Source organism: Bos mutus, chromosome 7, assembly GCF_027580195.1.
Source record: "Bos mutus isolate GX-2022 chromosome 7, NWIPB_WYAK_1.1, whole genome shotgun sequence".
In the NCBI taxonomy this organism is placed as follows: Eukaryota; Metazoa; Chordata; class Mammalia; order Artiodactyla; family Bovidae; genus Bos; species Bos mutus.
In genome coordinates, this window is record NC_091623.1 from 92,374,870 (window position 1) to 92,398,008 (window position 23,139).

General features: G+C 41.9%; 1 protein-coding gene across 2 annotated transcripts in view; it reads right to left on the minus strand.

Annotated features, from left to right (window-relative positions):
- Positions 1–932: 932 nt before the first annotated feature.
- LOC102266150 (protein diaphanous homolog 1) overlaps positions 933–23,139 on the minus strand; it is a 46,591-nt gene continuing 24,384 nt past the window's right edge. The window contains exons 2-18 of one of the 2 annotated variants that reach the window (XM_070374499.1): positions 16,927–16,953; positions 15,760–15,915; positions 13,026–13,127; positions 12,547–12,677; positions 12,272–12,358; positions 11,413–11,476; positions 8,616–8,755; positions 7,430–7,538; positions 6,861–6,971; positions 6,442–6,560; positions 5,673–5,789; positions 5,100–5,215; positions 4,510–4,574; positions 3,645–3,824; positions 2,429–2,870; positions 2,047–2,276; positions 933–1,172 (exon numbers count right to left, since the gene is read on the minus strand). In XM_070374499.1, coding sequence (XP_070230600.1) covers positions 948–1,172; positions 2,047–2,276; positions 2,429–2,870; positions 3,645–3,824; positions 4,510–4,574; positions 5,100–5,215; positions 5,673–5,789; positions 6,442–6,560; positions 6,861–6,971; positions 7,430–7,538; positions 8,616–8,755; positions 11,413–11,476; positions 12,272–12,358; positions 12,547–12,677; positions 13,026–13,127; positions 15,760–15,915; positions 16,927–16,953 — 2,421 coding nt within the window. In that variant the 3' untranslated portion in view covers positions 933–947. The remainder of the gene's footprint in view (positions 1,173–2,046; positions 2,277–2,428; positions 2,871–3,644; positions 3,825–4,509; positions 4,575–5,099; positions 5,216–5,672; positions 5,790–6,441; positions 6,561–6,860; positions 6,972–7,429; positions 7,539–8,615; positions 8,756–11,412; positions 11,477–12,271; positions 12,359–12,546; positions 12,678–13,025; positions 13,128–15,759; positions 15,916–16,926; positions 16,954–23,139) is intronic. The other variant, XM_070374500.1, reaches the window with a different exon arrangement.

The following is a 23,139-nucleotide window of genomic DNA, read 5'->3' on the forward strand; positions in this document are numbered from 1 at the left end:
GAAGTGAAGAAAGAAGAGGCCAAAAGAGATCAGCTCTTCTAAAATAAAAGGGAAGATACGAAGGTGAAGATGAAAAGCAAGAATTTATATGAAAAGCCAGACCAAAAGTCAGGATCCCTGGATCTGGTCATACAACCTTTGGCAAGCTACTTAACTAATCAGTCTGAACACTATGGAATGGAGATGACATACACCCTGCCTATCTCATAAGGTTTCTTTGCAGGTTTAACAGGGTAAAATATGCTCAAGAACTTTCAAATTTGTAAAACACAACACAAATGTGAAGTAACAGCATTATTATTTAAGCTGTCCCTCACTTTCCAAAGAAAGAACAAGTATATGGTAGCTTTGATTTAAAATAATTTTCATCCTTGTCAGTTAACATGAGTTACTGGTCCTTCTGGACTCTTAAAAAAACTAGCAAAAGAGAAATGAGTCCCCGGTTTCTAGTCTTAGTTTTCAAAGAGAAACTCCTTTACATCTGTTTCACTGTTTTCTCTAATATTCAAGAGACTCAACTACATGGCTCTTCGGTACTCTTACCTTTTGAAGCTGCAGGAGCAAATGGCCAGGAAGGAGAAAGCATCAGATATTGGAAAGAAATGAAAAAAAAAAAGGGATCATGTATGGTTCTCTGTTATTGTACAAAGACAGTTGCTCAGCCACTGGACCTACTAATACTAAGGACTCTGCCCAACTCTGATCAACTACGTATATAGGTTTGAGGGTGGCGCCTTAAAGGCAATGCCAGAACCCTTTCAAGATGGGCCCAGCCTGAGCTCTGTGATGTTAATCTCACATCCCCACATGCTCCACTGACATAAAATACCTACATGCACAAAAACTGGGGGATAAAACACCTATAGGCAATAGTTCTCTTTGCCAACTCCAGCATCCCCAGAATACAAAACCAAACTTACTTTCTTCTGAATAGGACCCCCCAGTCCTCAACCAGGGAAGGGAAAGAAATGGGAGACCACCTTAATGAACCTTCTAAGTCCTAGTCTGGCCCCTAGTCTTAAGTCTGGCCCTTTGCCAGAAAGAGGAAAGGACTCACTCTTGGTCTGGGCAGAAAAGGTACTGGTAAGTTTGGCGAAAAGTTCACTGTTCTCAAATCGGTCCTCCTTCACCTTTGTCCAGAAGCAGTCCTGGGAAAGGTCCTCAGCGACAAACTGTAGACACAGGCAGGTGTTAAGAGTTACTAAGCCGAGCTCTGTACTTCCCATCCTAGAAAACTGACTGAAATGCAAAAGCGGCAGCTGGCTGGTACTGTCAACATCTTACTAGAGTAAGACTAACCTGGGATGCAGAGAACAGCTATGCTCTTTGTGGTGGGCCAGATGATGATTCCAGCTTGTGTGTTTATTGGTGTTTATTCAGAAACTAGACTCAGATATGCTGCTTATCCTCCTTCTAACCCCAAATCCTCTACTTTTAGAAGCAATAAGGCTTTATTTTACATCTTCCCTTGCTTTACATTACACTTTCCCCATCAATGTGGCTAAATGTACCAAATTCATTCATTTTACGAACAAATCCCTAAGTTCCTTTATTTTCACTTGGTTTCCAAAAGCAAAGGACTGATGTAGAATCATAAGGGTCTCAAACACATACCTTACCTGTGCAATCATATCCTGTGTAACTCATTTACTGGGTGGGCAGAGGTGGTAGGGGGCTGTATCCATAAATCTATGACTTTTGGATCAGTAAAATTATCAGTACCTTGCAGATCAGTGAAATGACTATTATCAAACTGTGCAGTATCATGGCACTCATATCCTCAGTGAAAAGGGCAAAAAATATTAACTGTAGGATAAGTTTAGGTTTTCTAGCAGAGTACAGGCTCCAAGAACTCTCCCAAGTGATATCTGGCATGCAGGATACATCTATTACCTGCTGAATAAATATATGCATGAGTGGAACTTGAAGACACACAGACGTGAACCATAAGAAAGGGGAGACCAATCATGCACAAAACACAAAGTAGGAAGCTGAAGGGTTTTTTTTTTTTAATCTACTAATGAAGAGATGGACAGAAATTCTCACCTTGGACCAGTTTGGCCTCCGGAGCTGCACCTCTGGCTTGTAAAGTTTCTTTGGGGTTAATCCAAATGGCAGAACTGGGGCTGCAGGAACTCCAAAAGGGAGAGGTGGAGGAATGCCAGGGCCTCCAGGAAATGGAGGGGGTAGAGGGATTCCACCAGGAAAAGGGGGAGGGGGAGGTAACATTCCTGGTCCTCCAGGCAAGGGAGGAGGGGGTGGGGGGAGGCCAGGACCTCCAGGCAGGGGAGGAGGGGGTGGGGGGAGGCCAGGACCTCCAGGCAGGGGAGGAGGGGGGGGGGGAGGCCAGGACCTCCAGGCAGGGGAGGAGGGGGTGGGGGGAGGCCAGGACCTCCAGGCAGGGGAGGAGGGGTGGGGAGGCCAGGACCTCCAGGCAGGGGAGGAGGGGGTGGGGGGAGGCCAGGACCTCCAGGCAGGGGAGGAGGTGGGGGGATGCTAACACCTCCAGGCAAAGGGGGAGGAGGTGGGGGGATGCTAACACCTCCAGGCAAAGGGGGAGGAGGAGGTGGGGGGATGCCACCACCTCCAGGCAAAGGGGGAGGAGGGGGAATGCTAGGACCCCCAGGTTGGGGGATGAAAGCACACCCAGGTAGAGGAGGAGGAGGAGGTGGTGGAGGAGGACTGACCCTGGCCTCAGGAAGAGGGGGTGTGGGGACTGATAAAGGGGGTATAACGGGCCCAGAGTCACCAGGTAAAGGAGAGGCAGGGGTAACAGTAGCACTGCTAGGAGGGGCTACAGCAGTAACTGCAGCAGAGAGAGAAGCCACTTCTTTCTTGGCATCTTCCAGTTCCTTGGACAGCTTGGCGACCTGCAGAAATACCACCAAGAAGAATATGTCTCACTCCACTTCAGGGACCACTGGAAAGAACCTAAGAAATTACTTGATCCAAACTTCTCATTTTACACATGAAGGGAGTGAAAACAGTTAGTTGATAGGCTCTACCTAAAGTCACAGAACTACTTAGCAACAGAGACAAAACTAGAATTCAGGTATTCATGTTCTTAGTTCAGTATGCTTTGCATTAAGAAGGCAACTTCAAAGTTTATGTTAAACTCTCCCTTTGATTAGAAATTGCAAAGATCAAGTAAACTAAATATTCTAGTTATATAATTAACATATGTGTTATAAATGTAGTAATATAACCACATAAAGTGATCAAGTTATCAGGTATCACAGATCATATAAATATCTATAACTGCAGAGAGAGTATGTAGGCATAGATCTACCCAGAGATGACTAAAGTAAGAGAAAATTAGTAAATAGCATAGTTTATTTAGTATTTACTCCTAAATTTACTAGAATATTTCTAAATTACTAGAAATATTATCTTTATCTCTGGGTAGTTCTGTGACTCATTTTATTCTTTGTGTTGTTATGTATTCTCCAAATTGTCTATCTTATGTATTACTTATCCCCAAAACAGTTCATGATTTAAAGAATATGCGCCACCCAACTAGATTACCTATTAGTATCTGAACTCTTCCAAGTTGTAAGATGACAGAGTCCTGCTCCAACACAGGCTCACCCTGAAGCTGCCGATGGCAGTCACAGGTCACTCTGCCTTCCCTGTTAGGACATTACCTCTCCTGTGAGCTGAGACACTTCTGCTTCCAGGTCCTGTTTCTCCGTGGCAATTTTTTGCTTTTCAGAATCCAATGCATCCTTTTCTCCCTGAATATCCTGGAGCTTCTGCTCAAAGTCACTTTCCATCTTTTTCATTTCCACCTGGAGCTCATGTCGAGCTGTTAACTCGGAGTCCAGCTAGAAGCGAAAGAAATCAGGTTCTCCATCTCAGCAAAAGCCCAGTGTTATTCCCCATAATTTACTATTTTGTGTTAATCCTTGATCTGTTGAGCTCACTGACCCAAGGAATGCCTGGGAAAACAGGCCACCATGATTTTGACCTTAAAATCAAGGTTAAACGAGGGGGAAGCCAGGGATTATTTCCATAGACTATCTATAATTGGGAGTGATTTTTAAAAAAAGCCACCACCACCAAGATTTTAAGGACATTTAACCAGGATAGCTAAGGTGCACAATCCCAACAGTCTCAAGGATCAAAGTTATCAACAATAGGAGTCCTTAATCAAAGAGAAAAAGAATTCAGACATATTCCAGTTCCTATTATTCTATGGCTAAGAGCCCTGAGACATCAAGCAAACCCAAGTGCTGACAACATTATATGAGAGTGCCACCTGTCTTCCTCCTGCTCAGGGGCCCATGAACTGTGCAAACTCACAACTGACCAGCTCTTCATGATCACATCTATACCATGATCACACTTTCTCCACTGAGTAACCTACACCAGAAAGGTTTCCCCAAGGAACTGCTATTGTGTGCTGAACGCTTCCAAAGTATCATGGGTCACTGTGTCACATGTTGGAAAAATCAAAACCTTTAAACAAAGAAAGATATAGCTCAATTATTTTTGATCTCTCATACATACCTTTTTTTCCAGCTCTGTAGCTTTGGCTTCTGATTTCTCCACCTTTGTTTTATCAATCATTTGGTCTAAAAAGAAGGCAAAGAGTCAGGAAGTCAAGTTCCCAATTCTCCTCTGCCCCTCTCACTAAGCCCTTCCATATAAACAAAAGTAGCAAAGATTTCCCTTTGGTTATTTTTCTTATCCTTCTTAATGTTCTGTATGAGACAAAGAAATGGAACTTTCAGCTAAGTTCAACATATAATTTCTGAGTGCCTGTTACACAGTATGGCCACCATGCTGGGTGGCACAGAGAATACCTACAAGTAGTACTTATGAATCTCTGGGGCCAGCAGGAGTTAGAGACAATACCTGAAGTCCCTTCAAAAGGTGGGGAGGTGTATTAGAAGGGAAAAATTTTTAGAATTTTCTGGAAATAAACTAAAGGCCTGTATATTCCTAGCACAGGTATTGTTATATCACCAAAGAAAGAGTGAAAATGGAAATACCCATGGGCTAGAAAAGTACCTTCTCTGAAATCTTCACTGAAAGAAAGATGGAAAATGAAAGGTGGAAGCAATGTTTCATGGAACCAAATAGATGAATACACTTACCAATCAGTCCCTCAATGTCAATCTGGAGGTGCCGGCACTTGAAGTCAGGATCAGCCCCGTTCTTATGCAGAACTATCTGAGAAATACATTCTTCAATCAACTTATAGTACTGCGGTCTACAAAAGAAACAAAACAAGGTTACTAATGGAAAACCAAAATATAATTTTGGTATTCAGGATCAAGAAAGGTAAATTGCTTAGACAATAGAAGGACCTGAAGATAAATGTCCTGGAAAAGACTTTTTCATAAAATTAACAGAGTACTGCTGCCATGCTAAGAAATCCCCTTCGTCCGCATCAGCTATGCACATTTACTTCAGAGAGTCAAAACTTCTTGCCATCTGTCTCCGAGTATAAATCCTTTTCCATCTAAAATTCAAGCTAGACCCTGCCTGTGACAGACAGTACTACTGCTGAATCTCTAGTCTATGGCTTGAATCTCATGTTCCAGAACTTTATACTGCTGCCTTCCTTGGCTATGGCCTTCACCCCACTGTGAAAGAGGGCAGTTCACTTGGATTTTGCTCTCTCCATTTAGGTTCAGATTAGTCTTCCCAAAGGTATACCATCTCACCTGGCCTCATAGTCATTTCGGACTAAGAGTAAGTGCTGCAGGATGGACAGGAAGTGCTGCTCTGCTTTTGAATCCTTCACTGTGTTTAAGAGAATCTGGAAGACTTCACTGAAGTCAGTGGAAAAGAAAAAGAGGCTAAGGAAAGCATATACTTAGAAAATATGTCTGACAGGTAGCTTGACAACTCTCGTGAAAAGGAACAAGATGCCACTTCTGTTCTAACAGCTGTTCCTCCTGTACACCCTGCCCTAAACGTTAAGCTGTGTAAACTTCCTTTGGACAGAGGACCAGTGAGTCAGTGGTACTATACACAGAGACAAAATGCCTAGTACTTGGCTTGAAAATCAAGCAATAGCCAGAAAGAAAAAGGTAAGTGCCTCAAAGTCACTTGTGGAAAATATCGATAGGTAACCAAATTATTCCCCATGTCAGTCACAGGGGCACATACAAGTTACAGCCCTATTCCCTGATTTGCCTATGTCCTTCCAAAACCAGTTCCACATCTTAATAAGCTAAGCTATTGTGTTCTAGGAGATCTATACTAACTATGATGGCTGCTTCCATGCTGAGCAACCCTCAGATGACCTTTCCCAACTTCTCTAGTCCATGCTGAGGTAAATAAATCCACAGCAATCAAAAGACAGCTGCCTTATCTACTAAGAAGACAGGCCCTCTTCTGATCATCAACTCTACACCACTCCATACAGGGATCTATAACTGAAAACAACTGAATTGTTGTCTGTCTTCAACCCAGTCAGTAAAAGGATATTCCATCTCCATTCGAATGTCATCCAGCCGTCCCTTCAGGTCATAGGAATCTTCTTCTCCTTGTTCATCAAATACATTAAGCTGCACTCTCATATCTTCATTTTCAATCTCTCGAAGGTCCTGTCAACGTCAGAAATATAGGCCAGGGAACCCAGAAGTGCCTGATGCTGGCTAGAAACCCAAACCTTTCACCCTGTTTTTTTTGGTTTGTCTGGGCACGCTGCATGACCTGCTGTGGTTCCCCAAGCAGGAACTGAACCCAGGCCACAGCAGTAAAAGTCCTGAATCCTAACCAGTAGACCACCAGGGAACTCCCTCGACCTGGTTTTTAAACTGAAAATGGAAGTTATCCCAGGGATGGTGGGGCTATAGGAGCAGGAGGAACCAGCCCAGCCTTTCTAATGAAGAGCTACCTCTCACCTGCAACACTTGGTGCAGCCCCAAGCGCATCAGTTCACTTCGGATGTGAACTCGGAAGTCAAGTTCTTCAGCTGGTGTGATGAGAGCATTGATGAGCTGTAGGCATCCCACCTAAGATAAGAAAATTCAGCAGCTGTGTCAATGTTAACTCCTACAGATCAAGATCCATTCTCTTTACATGCATTCTGAGGCCCCCAAATATAACCTAGAAGATGCAGTACAAAAACGACAAAAATGATTTTCTGTTACAGCAAAATAACCTGGTTTAAACACAGGTCCAGAGAGCTCAGAGGTCTAAAGAATTCTGGGGATTTGAAAGTGTAATTTGTTCTAGGCCTTGGTTTTCCTAGCTTGTAAATAAATACCATGTCTTTTTCCATCTCATAATGAGGAAAACAGTTGTTTCTCTGCTTTTTAGAGAGAAGAGTAACCATTTTCCCTTCAGAAAGAACTCTGAAATATAAAATACATTGTTGGTAACCACTCCATGTCTTCTTTTAAAAGGTCAAATGAACTTCAGTCTTTCTATCTTGAATTCTACTTGTAGGCCGTTTCACAGGTATACATGCCTTGACAGCAATGGAGGTCCCACTTTTTAATCCATCCAGCAGCGGCTGAAAACGTTCCACCTCATCCATTTCAGCTCTTTCTGTCATCGCCTCCAAAACCCTTTCATTCCTGCCCAAGAGTGAGGAAAGGAAGAGAATTAGTCAGGTGCTCTGGTCAGGGAGATTACATGGGGGCACAGATCAGTTAGGAAACAGACAATATCAACATTCTGGATTTCTCATATTCTTCTTATTATCATATAGAGCAGAGGCCAGATCACCAGGAAACTAAGGACCATCTCTTCAGAAAAATGCACTCCCTAAAAATCCAGCCCTAGACTCCTATCCATATTTACCAAATTAAGACCCCTGTTCTAGGGCGTATAAACTGGACAACTCTTGGAGAGGCATTTAACAGTAACAGTTTTTAATGCCGGTAACATTGGCCTACTCCTAGAAAATCTACCCAACATAACTACATAAATATGAAATAATATATATAGTACAAAAAATACATGTATGTGTGCTCAGTCATGTCCAACTCTTTGCAGCCCCATGGACTGTAGCCCACCAGGCTCCTCCATCCATGGAATTTTCCAGGCAAGAATACTGGAGCAGGTTGCCATTTCCTACTCCAGGGTATCTTCCTGACCCAGGGGGAAGTGTCTCTAGCATCTCCTCATTGGCAGGTGGATTTACCACTTAGCACCTCCTTTCCTTAATTCTAAGATACCATCTTTTGGAGTGGCATGTATGTTATAACTTAGTATATTTGTCTACGCTAGAAAATGATGCATGAGACTGCACCACACCATTAACAGTGGTCACCTCTGCAGAACAGGGTTTGCCAAAGGGATGACATTGTTGAATTGTACTTCATATACTTCTGTGTTGTTCGGATTTTTTAAATAACCTTGTGTTACTTCTGAATTTTAAAAAATGTAAAAAGAAACCCTTGTCCTAGACAATACAGACATTACTGGAGATCTAGGAGGCATTCTGCTGTACCTTTGATAACCAGCAATACATGCAGAACAGCCTCCATCTCTTAAAAAACATTCATAAATATTAAGATTCACAGTGTTCATGTAAGAAATGTAGTCTTACCTAATATTAAAGAGTAAGTGGACACCCAAGCAACTCAATATTCCTTAAGACTAAGGAAGATGATAAAAAAGAAAAAAGAGAAACCATTCCAGGCACATACATGTCCTCTGGCTGTGGCAGGATGCAGAGGGCAGACAGCAGCTTCGCAGCATCAATCATCATGTTGGGAACCGCAGGATCCATGGCTCTGACCAGCAGCAGAATTCCTTCTTCTGTCTCCAACATGGTCTTGATTCCAAACTGGGAGAACAAAAACAGAAAAGGGAGGCTTAAAGATGAGAGCACCTAACCAGGGACAAGTTTACGAGTTGTTATGGGTTGAATGGCGTTCCTCCCAAAATCCGTATGTTGAAGCCCTAACCCCTAGTACCTGAGATTGTAACCATATTTAGAAATAGGGTCACAGGCAGATGTAGTCAGTTAGATTATCATTAGGTCAGATTAGAGTAGCTGCTGCTGCTGCTAAGTCGCTTCAGTCGTGTCCGACTCTGTGCGACCCCACAGACAGCCCACTAGGCTCCCCCGTCCCTGCGATTCTCCAGGCAAGAACACTGGAGTGGGTTGCCATTTCCTTCTCCAATGCATGCAAGTGAAAAGTGAAAGTGAAGTCGCTCAGTCGTGTCCGACTCTTCGTGACCCCATGGACTACAGCCCACCAGGCTCCTCTGTCCATGGGATTTTCCAGGCAAGAGTACTGGAGTGGGGTGCCATCACCTTCTCCAGACTAGAGTAGGGTGGGTCCTTAACCCAATATAACTATTGTCTTTATAAAAAGAGGAAATGTAGGCAAACAGTGAGAACACCATGTGAACTCAAAGACAGAGACTGGGTGATGTATATAAAGTCAAGGAATCTCAAAGCTTGCCAGCAAGACACCAGAAGCTAGGAGAAAAGCATGGGACACACCCTCCCTTGCAGCCTTCAGAAGAAACCAATCTTGTTGACACCTTGATCTTGGACTTACAGCCTTTAGAGTTGTGAGGTAAATGAACTTCTGTTGTTTAAGATACCTGGTTGGTAGTACTGTGTTTTAGCAACCCTAGCAAACTAACAATAGGATAGAACACGTTTCCCAAAATAGCTAAACAGAAATGAGCATAGAAAAAATAATTTTCTAGCAGACACAACAAGTAATGTTCAAAATTCGCCAAGCCAGGCTTCAATAATACGTGAATCGTGAACTTCCAGATGTTCAAGCTGGTTTTAGAAAAGGCAGAGGAACTAGAGATAAAAATGCCAACATCCGTTAGATCATTGAAAAACCAAGAGAGTTCCAGAAAAACATCTATTTCTGCTTTATTGACTATGCCAAAGCCTTTGACTGTGTGGATCACAATAAACTGTGGAAAATTCTTCAAGAGATGGGAATACCAGACTACCTGACCTGCCTCTTGAGAAATCTGTATGCAGGTTAGGAAGCAAGTTAGAACTGGACATGGAACAACATACTGGTTCCAAATAGGAAAAGGAGTATGTCAAGGCTGTATATTGTCACCCTGCTTATTTAACTTATATGCAGAGTACATCATGAGAAACACTGGGCTGGATGAAACACAAGCTGGAATCAAGACTGCCAGGAGAAATATCAATAACCTCAGATATGCAGATGACACCACTCTGATGGCAGAAAGTGAAGAAGAAGTAAAGAGCCTCTTGATGAAAGTGAAAGAGGAGAGTGAAAAAGTTGGCTTAAAGCTCAACATTCAGAAAACAAAGATCATGGCATCCGGGCCCATCACTTCATGGCAAATAGATGGAGAAACAGTGGAAACAGTGGCACACTATTTTCTTGGGCTCCAAAATCACTGCAGATGGTGACTGCAGCCATGAAATTAAAAGATGCTTACTCCTTGGAAGAAAGTTATGACCAACCTAGACAGCATATTAAAAAGCAGACACATTACTTTGCCAACAAAATCTGTCTAGTCAAGGCTATGGTTTTTCCAGTAGTCATGTATGGATGTGAGAGCTGGACTATAAAAAAGCTGAGTGCAGAAGAATTGATGCTTTTGAACTGTGGTGTTGAGGAAGACTCTTGAGAGTCCCATGGACTGCAAGGAGATCCAACCAGTCCATCCTAAAGGAAATCAGTCCTGAATATTCATTGGAAGGACTGATGTTGAAACTGAAACTCCAATACTTTGGCCACCTGATGCGAACAGCTGACTTATTCGAAAAGATCCTGAGGCTGGGAAAGATTGATGGCAGGAGGAGAAGGGGATGACAGAGGATGAGATGATTGGATGGCATCACCGACCCAATGGACATGAGTTTGAGTAAACTCCAGGAGTTGGTGATGGACAGGGAAGTGCTGCAGTTCATGAGGTTGCAAAGGGTCAGACACGACTGAGCAACTGAACTGAACTGAGCAGACACAACAGAATTCTATGTCTTCCAAGAATAAAAACTGACTCTTATGTTTCTTTTTCAATGCCCCAGAAGCCAATGGAGTAATTATAGTAAAATTAAACAGTCAGGAAGACAGATTTGCACTCAGGAACAAATCATTGAAGGCTCCCTAGGTTTAAACACTAAACAGACAGGAAAAAAAAAGAAAGGAAATATTCTACAGTACGAACATACAGGGGACAAAACAATAAAGCAGAGAATAAAGTAAACCCTCCAAAAATTAATAACTGCAGGTCAGGAAATCCAATAATTAACAAAAGTATAAACAGAAGAAGAAAATTAAGCCTTTCCTCTGAAATAGACATTACAACTGAGGAAAAAGATACATAAGAGTATGTGTATGTGGTAATCAAAAGTTATGATACTAAAAGGGAAAGCTAGAAGCCTTGAATCTTGTATTTCTAGGTCCTTCTTTTTTGAGTTTGCCAATAGAAGAGCAAGAACAGGGGTCATGATGGGAGTCAGAATGAGAATGGGAACAATCTTACCTTGTTATTCATAAAAGCTTTCAAGCAGCGAATGATCTCATGCTTGTTACGGCTGTCGTAGCCTCTGTGTGTAGAAGACATAATTAGTGAAGTCCTTTTATTCTACACCTCTCTCCCACTGACTTTTCAATTATAAACAAGGGTCTTATAAATACTCCCAACTAGTAGTTAAGTAAATTCTAGCACATAGCATTTTGTCCTAAAACACTGGCAAAAAGAGATAGCTGAAAAAAAGAACCACGGGCTAATCCTCTCATTAACCAAGAATTTAGTATTATATTAAAATCTCCCCTTTAACTTCTAGTAGGCTCCTAAGGGCTAAATTCTATCACAATAGCATCCCATCTATTACTGCTTGCCTCATCTACACCAAAGGTTTCAAGTCTGTACTTTCAGGAAGGCCCAGGACCTGTGTTTCGCTTTGGAAAGATCCGGGGAAGTAGAGAAACCTGGGTCAGGTTGGCTTCAAGAAAGCCTAACCTAAGTCAGTACAAGAATTGTTTCAACCCTGAAGACTATCATAAAGTTAGTCTCAAACTGATCACACATATTTCCAAATGAGATATGACCCAGACCAGATCACGGGAGAGCTTTGGACTAATCAGACCCTATTTCCAGACTGGATAAGAATCTTTGCTGGCAGACTCACAATCATATGTGGTATATACTGAGAAATTTAAGTTCCTCTTCCTTTTCCCGTACCTATAATCATTATTCATCCTCCAGTAACCGCCACGATAAACCCCATTCTCAGCTAACATATAATGTCCTACTCCTAACTTATTTCCTCCTTTACAGCGAATAGCCAATTCCTCTACTACCCTCCACCTAGAAGATGACAAGACTTGGAAGTCCTCACCCAGCAGTCTCCTCCTTCTCATCATGAAGTCGTTTAAGGATGTCCAATAAGGAGGCCAGGCCCTCAGCACCAAATGTTTGGACCCAACTGTTAGGAACAAAGACAATGCAATATCAAATCAATATATTCTTATCCACCAAAATAAAGTGTATCCTGGCAACTTCTTACTCCCAATCCAGAACACTGTCATACTTCCCTGATTCCTCGGATTTCTAATCCCCACTAGTGAATTCTACAGTGGGCTCTTACTCCTATTTCCACCTGAGAATCCTCACCTGACAGGGTTGTTGTTGAGGGAGACACGAAGGGACTCCAGGCAGCTAAGCAGAGACATATCCCGCAAGCCTGACCTCAACTCCTGAATGTACATCATGGCTGACCTAGAGCTCTCCTTCTGGTTCATGCCCTGCAAAGAAGCAAATAGAGGTCAGCAAACACTGGACTCAGTCATAAATTGGACTAGTATTAGTTAATACCATTTAAACAGTATGAGGGCAGACATCCATCATACATAGAACAGAACCATGAGATTCAGGATTTCCTTCCCATTACTCATACATACTTTATGATGATTGAATTAGGCAGAAGTATATAAGAAAAGTAACTCAAATGAGGGTAAAAAATAAGTAGTTTACATAAAAGAATGAAATGGAACTGACGTGGACATAAAATGTTCTATGAAAGTAGCAAAACAAACATGGCCAAGATAAGGGGCACAGTCTCCCATGTCATGGGTACCTGCCCCAGGACTCACAGCCTTGGAGGTGTGCAAGTACTGGGACACCATCTCTCTCTTGATGATAATGTCCTTCTCCCTCAAAGGTTGCTGTTTCTCCTCGTTCAGGTTCATATCCAGCTAGTGGCAGGAGAAAAAAGGGGGAAAATTGCTTTGAATTCCTTACAAGTTTGAGTGTTTAATATTTAGTATACTTAGTGAAGAGATGAACACACTAAATGCTTACTGAATAAAGAAATTTTCCTGACCCCTAGAGACTTAAGCTATCATAGATGATAGGAATTCCTCAGGGATAAATATGCTTAACATTTTAGTATAAATCCCAACAGACATTTTTATATACATACACTTAAATTTTCTCCTAACAAAAATGGACTCTCAATACAGAGGGAAAACTTACTTTGTATTATTGAAAGAAAAACAAACAAAGCATTAATATTTTCTGCACTTGGGATGGACTTTAGTAATTTCTTCAGGCTGAAGCACTGGACCACTGGCACCATTCAAACACCAGCAAAATCTGTGCCACTCTAGGCCTAAATACCAATTATTCCTGGTTAACTAAGTCCCTGGACAAACTCCTCCATGAAGAACAAACTGGAAGCTGACAAATTCCCTCAACAGACATAATCTGGAGTGTGTTATCAGGAGAAAGGCTCTGCTTGAGCCTGTTACATATGAAACCATCTGTTTGACCCTCCTATCTCTGTGAGCAGAAGTTCAACCCTAACAAGTCCAGAATATTATTTAAAATGGGAACGTATAGGAGGGAAAAAGTGGAAATATTCAATTTCTTCTCCATGTGTATGTGTGTGATGTGTGAAGGAATCACCACCACCAAACCGTAATAGCAATCTGACTTTTTTCTGACTCAATTTCTGGTGCTTTCTTCCTCCTTTTATAGATAAACTGAACAGAAAATTGCAAAATAGTGGCCCTGAGGCTGAATCAGACCCAAAGATGAAGTATTCTTTGTCTTCTAAAATTTCTAAGTATGCTTTGTCTTCTAAAAATTTCAACATTTTAAATTTGAGAGACTTCATAAAAAACGTGAATTTCTAGCACCAAGGGATACAATCAGCAAGTTTAAGATTATAGAAAACTGTAAAAGTCAAACAGCTTCTTCAAGAAACTTTTTATAGCAATAGGAAGGATAAAAGGAAGAAAATCTGTAGTTCAAACGAAACTTAGGAGAATATTACAATGGACTCTATCTGGAATCGTGGCTTGAATAAACAAAAAAAATTTTTTCATGACCTTATTAGGGAAATCTGAATGCTGGCTATTTGTTTTTTAAAAACGATGTTTGTTGTTTTTTTTAAAAGGTACAGATTTTTGGCTTCTTGAAAAATAGAAACATCTGGCACTACTGGGCTAGCATTCCCAACAGGAATGCTACAAAACCTGGAAGTGAATTGTGGCTGGCTTTTAACAAAAACACCAAATGTTCTTCATTTCACTGTAGTCTCCTTTCCTTTTTATCATCTCTTATGTAGCCTTTGGGGGATTCCCTAGTGGCTCAGATGGTAAAGCATCTGCCCGCAATGTGGGAGACCCAGGTTCGATCCCTGGGTCGGGAAGATCCCCTGGAGAAGGAAATGGCAACCCACTCCAGTATTCTTGCCTAGAAAATCCCATGGATGGAGGATATAGTCCATGGGGTCGCAAAGAGTCGGACACGACTGAGCAACTTCACTTTCACTATGTAGCCCTAACTTATTTATGCTACCTCCCCTTGCCCTGAAGACATCTATATTTGCAATCCAAAGCCCCTAAGAGATTGTCTTGAAAGATCATACTCTTAGACTCCTAACACACTTGGATTATTATGAGACAAACTGAAAGCTTCAGTGAAAAGCAATAATAGTAGTACTGGTGAGGGTTTATTACCACAGGTGCCAGGCCCTGTATTAAGGGTTTTAAACCCATGCTTTTAACTTAGTTAGACTTGCCACTAGTCTCTAATTGAAGCTGAGATTGTAAATGCAAGATAATCCATAGGTCTCATGAAACCGTATAAGCATGTACTCAAAACTTTGCAACACTTAGCACTAGTGGACATTCACTGAGTGTCCTCACTCAGAGTGGCAAAGTCAGTGTCATCCATGCACAGTTTATTACTGAACTGACCTCAGCCCCAATCTTTAAAGGTCTTCTAGTGATAACAACATCAGAATTCTCTTTCCATATTTACCACTAAACAGAAGACCTTGGGCAAATGATACCTCTCCACATCTCCAAAGTTTCTGCTTTGTAGAGATTTTGTTGTAAATGTTTTAAATCTTTATCAACTCTGGCTGTCATCACACTACCACATGAGTTGGCCCATTCACTCCATATCTTTGTGGCTTAAGTGCTGCTGGGCTAAAGGAGACTAACAAAGTGGTCAGTGATCAGATATTTCTAAGCCTAATTCACAGATTCCAATCTACGGATTGGTGCCTGTATATTTAGTCCCTTCATTAATGGAGCTGCTATTAAGTTCTCTGTTAAACCTAGAGGGGTTTTTTTTTGTAACTAAGGGCTAGTTAAGGAGGGCTGTGCATGAAAAAGGGCCCAATATGCCTATAAATGGAGAAGGAAATGGCAATCCACTCCAGTATTCTTGCCTGGGCAATCCCATAGACAGAGAAGCCTGGCAGGTACAGTTCAGGAGGTCTCAAAGAGTCGGACACGACTTAGTGACTGAACAACAAACATGCCCATAAAAGCATTTTCAAGAAGAAGCAATGTTTTGAGGTCGGGAACTTACCAGCATCTGTTCAAAGAGTACTAGAACTTGCTCATCTGAAACATCTTGCAATGACTGTGCTGTAGGATCATCCCCATAAAATGCAGAAGAATTTCTATGAGCAGAATTGGGCTTTTCTTTCTCCTTCTTACTTCTTATGCTGGTAAATCTCTCCAGCTGAGAAAGAGAAAAAAGTATTAGCAGTGACCCATTTTTATTTACACAACAAACCATACCTCAAATAGCCTCTAGCCTCTTATTCACCCATGGTTCCTTTGGTTTGTGGACAGTTCCAAGGCTCTTCTGACATGACAAAGAGAAACCAGTCTTTCCTGTATCTAATTTACTACACTGACTCTGTACTCTCACCTTCATCCAAAGATAAGAGGAATGAAATACTAAAATTTGGAACCTGTCTAAAAAAGAGAACTTTGCTCTTTAGCTCCTTTGCCATTTCTAAGCCCTCGAGCAACACAGAACTGAAAGCACCTCACATGTGGCGTGCTCAGTAAAATGCCCTCTGTTTCCCTCTAGCTATCCAATAACAACTGTGGCCAGATCCTCAGAGGACCTCTCCCTTCGAGAGAGAAGTCTGATCATGCTTTTGATACAAGTTATATACAAGAAACAAGGAAATGACTTAAAACCAGGAACCATTGTTATTTCTTTCTTCTGTACACTCCATAGCACTTGTATTATGCAAGCAGCAAAAGTTCAAAATATATTCTCCAAAATCCTCTTCACAAAGAAAATAATCTATTGTACTTCAGGCTTCAGGGCTATATATGCCATCTCTCTGTCAACCAACCTCAATCATTCCTCAAACCACAAGGACAGGTGTTCAATTCAAAAAGAGCTACCGATAAACTGCAGCTTATCGGCACTACCTGTTTGAAAATAACAGTTAGTATCTGCAAGCATTCTGGGGTTCCAATGAAATGAGTGACATCCAGACAGCAAGTCAGCTCGGAGTTTAAAGAACATGCCTAACCTTGGAAGTCAGTGAATGTGCCAGGGAAATGCATGCAATAAATCAAACAGAGCAAAGAGTTAGAGAAAAGCTTTGGGAGGCCCTGAGAGTAGAACCCATATCACATTTATAAGTTATAGAAAGTCAAAGTTATTGCAACTGGCAAATACCATAGTGTAGGAAATGAGCCATGCACATGCTGAACAAAATTTCCTTACCTCATCTGCCATGAGTCTCTTCAGAGTCTAGGAACAGGAAAAAGGAAGGAGAAGAAAGGGAAGAGAAATCAGTGAAATGCCAGGAAACTTCCTAAACACCAGATGGACTGGGGAAAAAAAGAGGAGAAGACAAGTTGAAAGGATCTAGGCTCCTTCCTACAAGCTAGATTTCTGCCATACTCCTTAGCACATTCCCTTAGGTAAGGGGCAGGAGGAGTTTTAAGGTCACTAACATATAATAACCCTTTTGGGGAAAAGAGGTGGAGAACTAAAAAAACTCTAAATCAGATGACCAATAAACCTATGAAATGTGTTCAACTTCATTAGTAAACAAGGAAATGCAGGCCAAAACCACAACAAGATTATCATTTTACACTCAAGACTGGCAAAAATGTTCATGTGTGTCTAGTCACAGAGTTGCAGGAGCTCTTACACACTGTTGGTGTAATGTAAATTGTTACGGCCACTTTGGAAAACACAATGGAAAACAGAATCTAGTAAAGTGAAAATATGCAGCTATATCACAACTCAACACAACAGTTTCTATAAATCTACCTTTCCTTCAGAAAGTTGCACTTACATAGCAGGCTGAGTATAACAAGAATGTTCACAGCAACGCTGTAATATCTAAAACAGAGGACAATCCAAACAGCCACCTGGAGTAGAATGGGTGAACTGGTACCATGGTACACTGGGAAATAAGTACGTGCAGAAAGTGAATGAACACACAGCTACTCACAATATAAAAGTGAACGTATTATTTCTTTTACACTGAGATGAAAAACATGCAAAATTAAATTATATTATCTAGCATGTACAATCATAAAGAGAATGATTACCACAAATGGCAAAACAATGGTTACCTGGGGTGGGTGGAAGAATAATGACTGTAGAAAGGGATGGGGGCTTCAGGGGTGCTTACAATAATATTCTATTTCTTGATATGAATGATGGATACATGGATGTTCTGTTTATAACTTTTCTGTATGTTTTATATTCTCTTCTCTTCTGTACGTATACTGTACTTTACCCAAAAAAGTCTGATTCAAGCAGGTACAGGAAAGCAGGAATTCTTCATTCTAATACTTAGTTTTAAACCAGGGATTTCCCTGGAGGTCCAGTGGTTAAGACTATGCCTTCCAATGCAGGGGACATGGGTTCAATTCCTGGTTGGGGACCAAGATGCCGCATGCCACTGAGTGCAGCCAAAAACATTTTTTAATCTTATTTTTGCTGTTCTTAGAAGAGTATAGTAAATGCCTCTTGAGTAACATTCTTCAACTAATGAAGAACTATTTGACACTGCCACAAAATTATTCTACTAACCTTTTTACAGACAAGAAAAATCTATGTCATTATACTCATGTGCCCGATGTCAAGAGTTTAGTTAAATCCCATGTAAACTGTGAATTTTAACTTTGCCCTCCACAGTCCAGAGGAGGTCAACCTCCTGCTGATGGAATGCTAATCACTCACCCAAAACCCTAAGAACTTTGCTCAATGTCCATGGAATCTGAAGCTACGTTGTGTGTGCACTGCTCACTGGGCAGCCAAGGCAGAAGGATCACGAGGCAGAGACCGCAACACCAGGGAGACTCACAGTTCCTTTTGTCATCGCTCTGGGTCGCCTGACACAGAGGTGAAACAAGCCACACAAAGGGTGAGTGTTTATAGTCAGGTTGCCACTACCAAGGTTACACTTCCTAGAGCAAGTGCTTCCAGTCCAGAACCTTGTCCTCCAAACTCAAAATGTTCCGTCAGAACCAAACAACAACCGAAACAATTCTGGGAGGGATATAACATAGATAACAGAACCTGGGTCTAATGAATCAGTGCCAGCTGGACTCTTCATAGCTTCAGGTTAAGTTAAAGAACAGGAAACCAGCAACTTGTTTTTTCTGTCTGCAGACTCATTTCTCTTCCCTCCATCCTAGTGGTATGATCTGTCGTTTGATTTACTGTAATAGCCTCCTAACTCATGTCCCTTCCTTCACTCTCATCTGCCCAACACAAAATCCATGCTCTACACTAAATCCAAGAGTGCTGCTGCTGCTGCTAAGTCGCTTTAGTCGTGTCTGACTCTGTGCAGACAGCAGCCCACTAGGCTCCTCTGTCCCTGGGATTCTCCAGGCAAGAACACTGGAGTGGGTTGCCATTTCCTACTCCAATGAGTAATTGTTCTAAAATGTCGAGCTGTCTGGGTTATTTCTCATTTAAAACCTTGCAATAGTTTCCTACTGCCCTTGGGTTAAGATCCGAGTTCCTTAGCATCGCATAGGACACTTCTGACTTCTCTGTCTTGACTCATCTCTCAACAAGCCCTCTACCTCAAACCCTATCTTCTGGGCATCCTGAACTCATTGCAAGTCCACAGACAGATCACGCTGTCTCACCACTGCAAACTTTCTCTAGGCTGCTGCTTCCCTCTGTGGAGACTGTGCTTTCAAGGCTAGCTCCAACAGGCCCTACGGGATGACACCTCCTCTAACTGGAAAGGTGCCTCTCCTTGTGTTTCTACAGAAATAGGTACTTGCCTGCCTCACAGCACTACAAGTGGATTACAACTGTATTTTGATTGTCTGTCTCCTCTAGCTATTTCCAGACTAAGTTCCTTCAGGGCAGAGCCTAAGATTCAGTCATTGTATCACCTATGAACAAAGACCATAATTTGGGGCTGCTCTCCTAAAATCCCAATCCCTGGAGATTTGTTCCACCTTTTCATTGCATCGGTGAAGAAACCAAAGCCCAGACAGATGGAGTAAATCACTGAGGTCATATAAGGGCAAGCTGGGTATGGAACTCTGGTCTCCAGATAGCCCTAAACCTTTGCATTCCCCAAATTCTTGTCTTGTTCCCATTTAATGCCCACTAACTGTTGTTGCTTTTAGACACACAAAAGTAAACATCTGTTTTCTTAAAAAGGAAGAAACCAGTCTCCTTAGATTTCCTTGGTGCATCATTAGAAACAGGTTAATTCCTTTAAAAAAAGTATCCATGTTTTAGTGCTCGATTTGAGTAAGGACAGCAAAACTGATCCATGTATTTTCTCAACTACTCCCAACAGAGGGCAGCATCTACCAGCAAAGTGAATCACAGTACAGGCAAAATTCTGTTTCAGAACCCAAGAGAACACCCAAACTGTAAGCTCAGCTCTATTACTGAAATGGAACCTGCTGCTACAGTATATTGAGCGTGTATTAATTTACTTATTTAATGTTACATGTGTTTTCCTTGAGGATCTTACAGTTTACAAATGGTAAGCTTTGTGAGGTTTTTTCCCTAATTGTATCATTAACTGTTTTGTGAATTTTCTAAGATATATAACATGCTTTGTGGATTCTCTGAGGTAGTTAACATGAGGTTCCTAGCTCATGAAAAGTAAGAATGACTAAAAATAGTGGAGTCCTAGAAAAATGCTACTGGAGCTGTATTTATGCATTATGCCCCAGAAGTTCAAGCTTTGTGATGATCTCTAATGATCCCACCTATTTCTTTATGCCTCTATGCTCATCTTTTCCCTTGTTTGCTATCAATTATTTTCTGCCTTCAAACTACAAACCCTTACTGCACTAAATATTTCATCTTCCTGCCTCTCCTACCAAGTCTTCTACTGAAGCTATATACTAAAACCTTTAACTACAAATACAGATACTGAAGGAAGCATAAATACAGAATGAAAAAATTTTAACATATCAAAATCTGCTCATGAATAATACATCCAGGTAAAAGAGAGTAAGCTGAATTAAATTTCCCCCCTTTTTGAAATCTTTCTACATCTACAGAAAAGGAATTTTTAGGGGAAAAAAAAAAGAAAGGAGCCTACAAGGTTGGGAAGAACAAGAAAAGCATAATTATAACCAAACTTTTGAAGCTGGGACTAAGACTCAACAGATCTAAGAAAAATGAGCCCTAAACCTGACGAAGGAAAAGCTAATAACTATCCAGACTGTACTTAGGAATCCTAAACAGGCTCAGGAATTAGCAGCACCAGGTATAATACTTACAGAAATGAGCAGCTGGAGGAGAGGGAAGCCAAAAATAAGATTGGTTTGAAGGCTGTTTAAGAAGCAGTTTACATAGCTCAGTTGGTAAAGAATCCGCCTGCCATGCAGGAAAACCCGGTTGGATTCCTGGGTCGGGAAGATCCGCTGGAGAAGGGATAAGCTACCCACTCCAGTATTCTTGGGCTTCCCTTGTGGCTCAGCTGGTAAAGAATCTGACTGAAATGCGGGAGACCTGGGTTTGATCCCTGGGTTGGGAAGATCTCCTGAAGAAGGGAAAGGCTACCCACTCCAGTATTCTGGCCTAGAGAATTCCATGGACTGTGTAGTCCATGGGGTCGCAAACAGTCGGACACAACTGAGTGACTTTCACTTTTCACTTATAGAAGCAGTTGGACCTGTAGATCCTCCCATTATCCCTAAAGCACCTCCCCTCATGCCATCAGGAGACTACCCTCCCTTGCTGCTGCTGCTGCTAAGTCGCTTCAGTCGTGTCTGACTCTGTGCGACCCCATAGAGGGTAGCCCACCAAGCTCCTGCATCCCTGGGATTCTCCAGGCAAGAACACTGGAGTGGGTTGCCATTTCCTTCTCCAATGCATGAAAGTGAAAAGTGAAAGTCAAGTAGCTCAGTCGTGTCAACTCTTCTCGACCCCATGGACTGCAGCCTACCAGGCTCCTCTGTCCATGGGATTTTCCAGGCAAGAGTACTGGAGTGGGTTGCCATTGCCTTCTCCAACCTCCCTTACTCCAGCATAAATCTGGAAATTTATTCTTAGAAGAGGGTAAAACACAGATCTCTGGCTCGGGGGATGACAGGCATAGTTGTGGGCAGAAATCCTATAGCAAAAAGACAAGTAGTTAATCTATGTGTACTGTATATGCTGAGACACCCAGCACCTTCCCCTTTCTAGTTTCTCAGGACTCCAGCACCCCAAAACCCTTACCCTTGAGACAGAAGGTTGGAAGAGCCTTCTCTGGGAAACTGAAAAACCACCTTAAACTACTGACATAGTCCAAGCAGGTCACCATACAGCTATGTAGTCCAATATGGTAGCTACCAGCCACAAGTAACTACTAAGTATTTATTTTATTTTTAATTGAAGGATAATTACTTTACAATATTGTGATGGTTTCTGTCATACATGAACATGAATCAGCCATAGGTATACATATGTCTCCTCCCTCTTGAACCTTCTTCCCACCTCCCTCCCCATCCCACTAGGTTATCACAGAGCACTAGCTTTGGGTTCCCTGCTTCATCCAGCAAACTCCCACTGGCTATTTATTTTATATATGGTGCTGTATGTTTCAATGCTTCCCTGGTGGCTCAGATGGTAAAGAATCTCCCTGCAATATGGCAGACCTGGGTTTGATCCCTGGTTTGGAATGATCTCCTGAAGAAGGAAATACCCTGGAGAAGTCCAGGGGGTCGCAAAGGGTAAGACACGACTGAGAGACTAACACACACACACATAGTGGTTGCACCAATGAACATTCCCACCAACAGTGCAAGAGCGTTCCCTTTTCTCCACACCCTCTCCAGCATTTATTGCTTGTAGATTTTTTGCTGATGGCCATTCTGACTGGCTCCAGTACTCTTGCCTGGAAAATTCCATGGGTGGAGGAGCCAGTCCATGGGTTCGCGAAAAGTCAGACATGACTGAGCGACTTTGTTTTTACTTTGCACTTTCATGCATTGAAGAAGGAAATGGCAACCCACTCCAGTGTTCTTGCCTGGAGAATCCCAGGGACGGGGGAGCCTGGTGGGCTACTGTCTATGGGGTCGCACAGAGTCGGACACGATTGAAGCGACTTAGCAGCAGCAGCATTCTGACTGGTGTAAAGTGATACCTCATTGAAGTTTTGATTTGCTTGTCTCTAATAATGAGCAATGTTGAGCATCTTTTCATGTGTTTAGCCATCTATATGTCTTCTTTGGAGAGATGTTTGTTTAGGTCTTCTGCCCATTTTTTGATTGGGTTGTTTACCTCATGTTGAGCTATATGAGCTGTTTATATATGCTGGAGATTAATCCTTTGTCAGTTGTTTCGTTTGCAACTATATTCTCCCATTCTGAGGGTTGTCTTTTAATCTCGTTTATTGTTTCCTTTGCTGTGCAAAAGCTTTTAAGTTTAATTAAGTCCCATTTGTTTATTTTTATTTCCATTACTCTAGGAGGTGGGTCAAAGAGGATCTTGCTGTGGTGTATG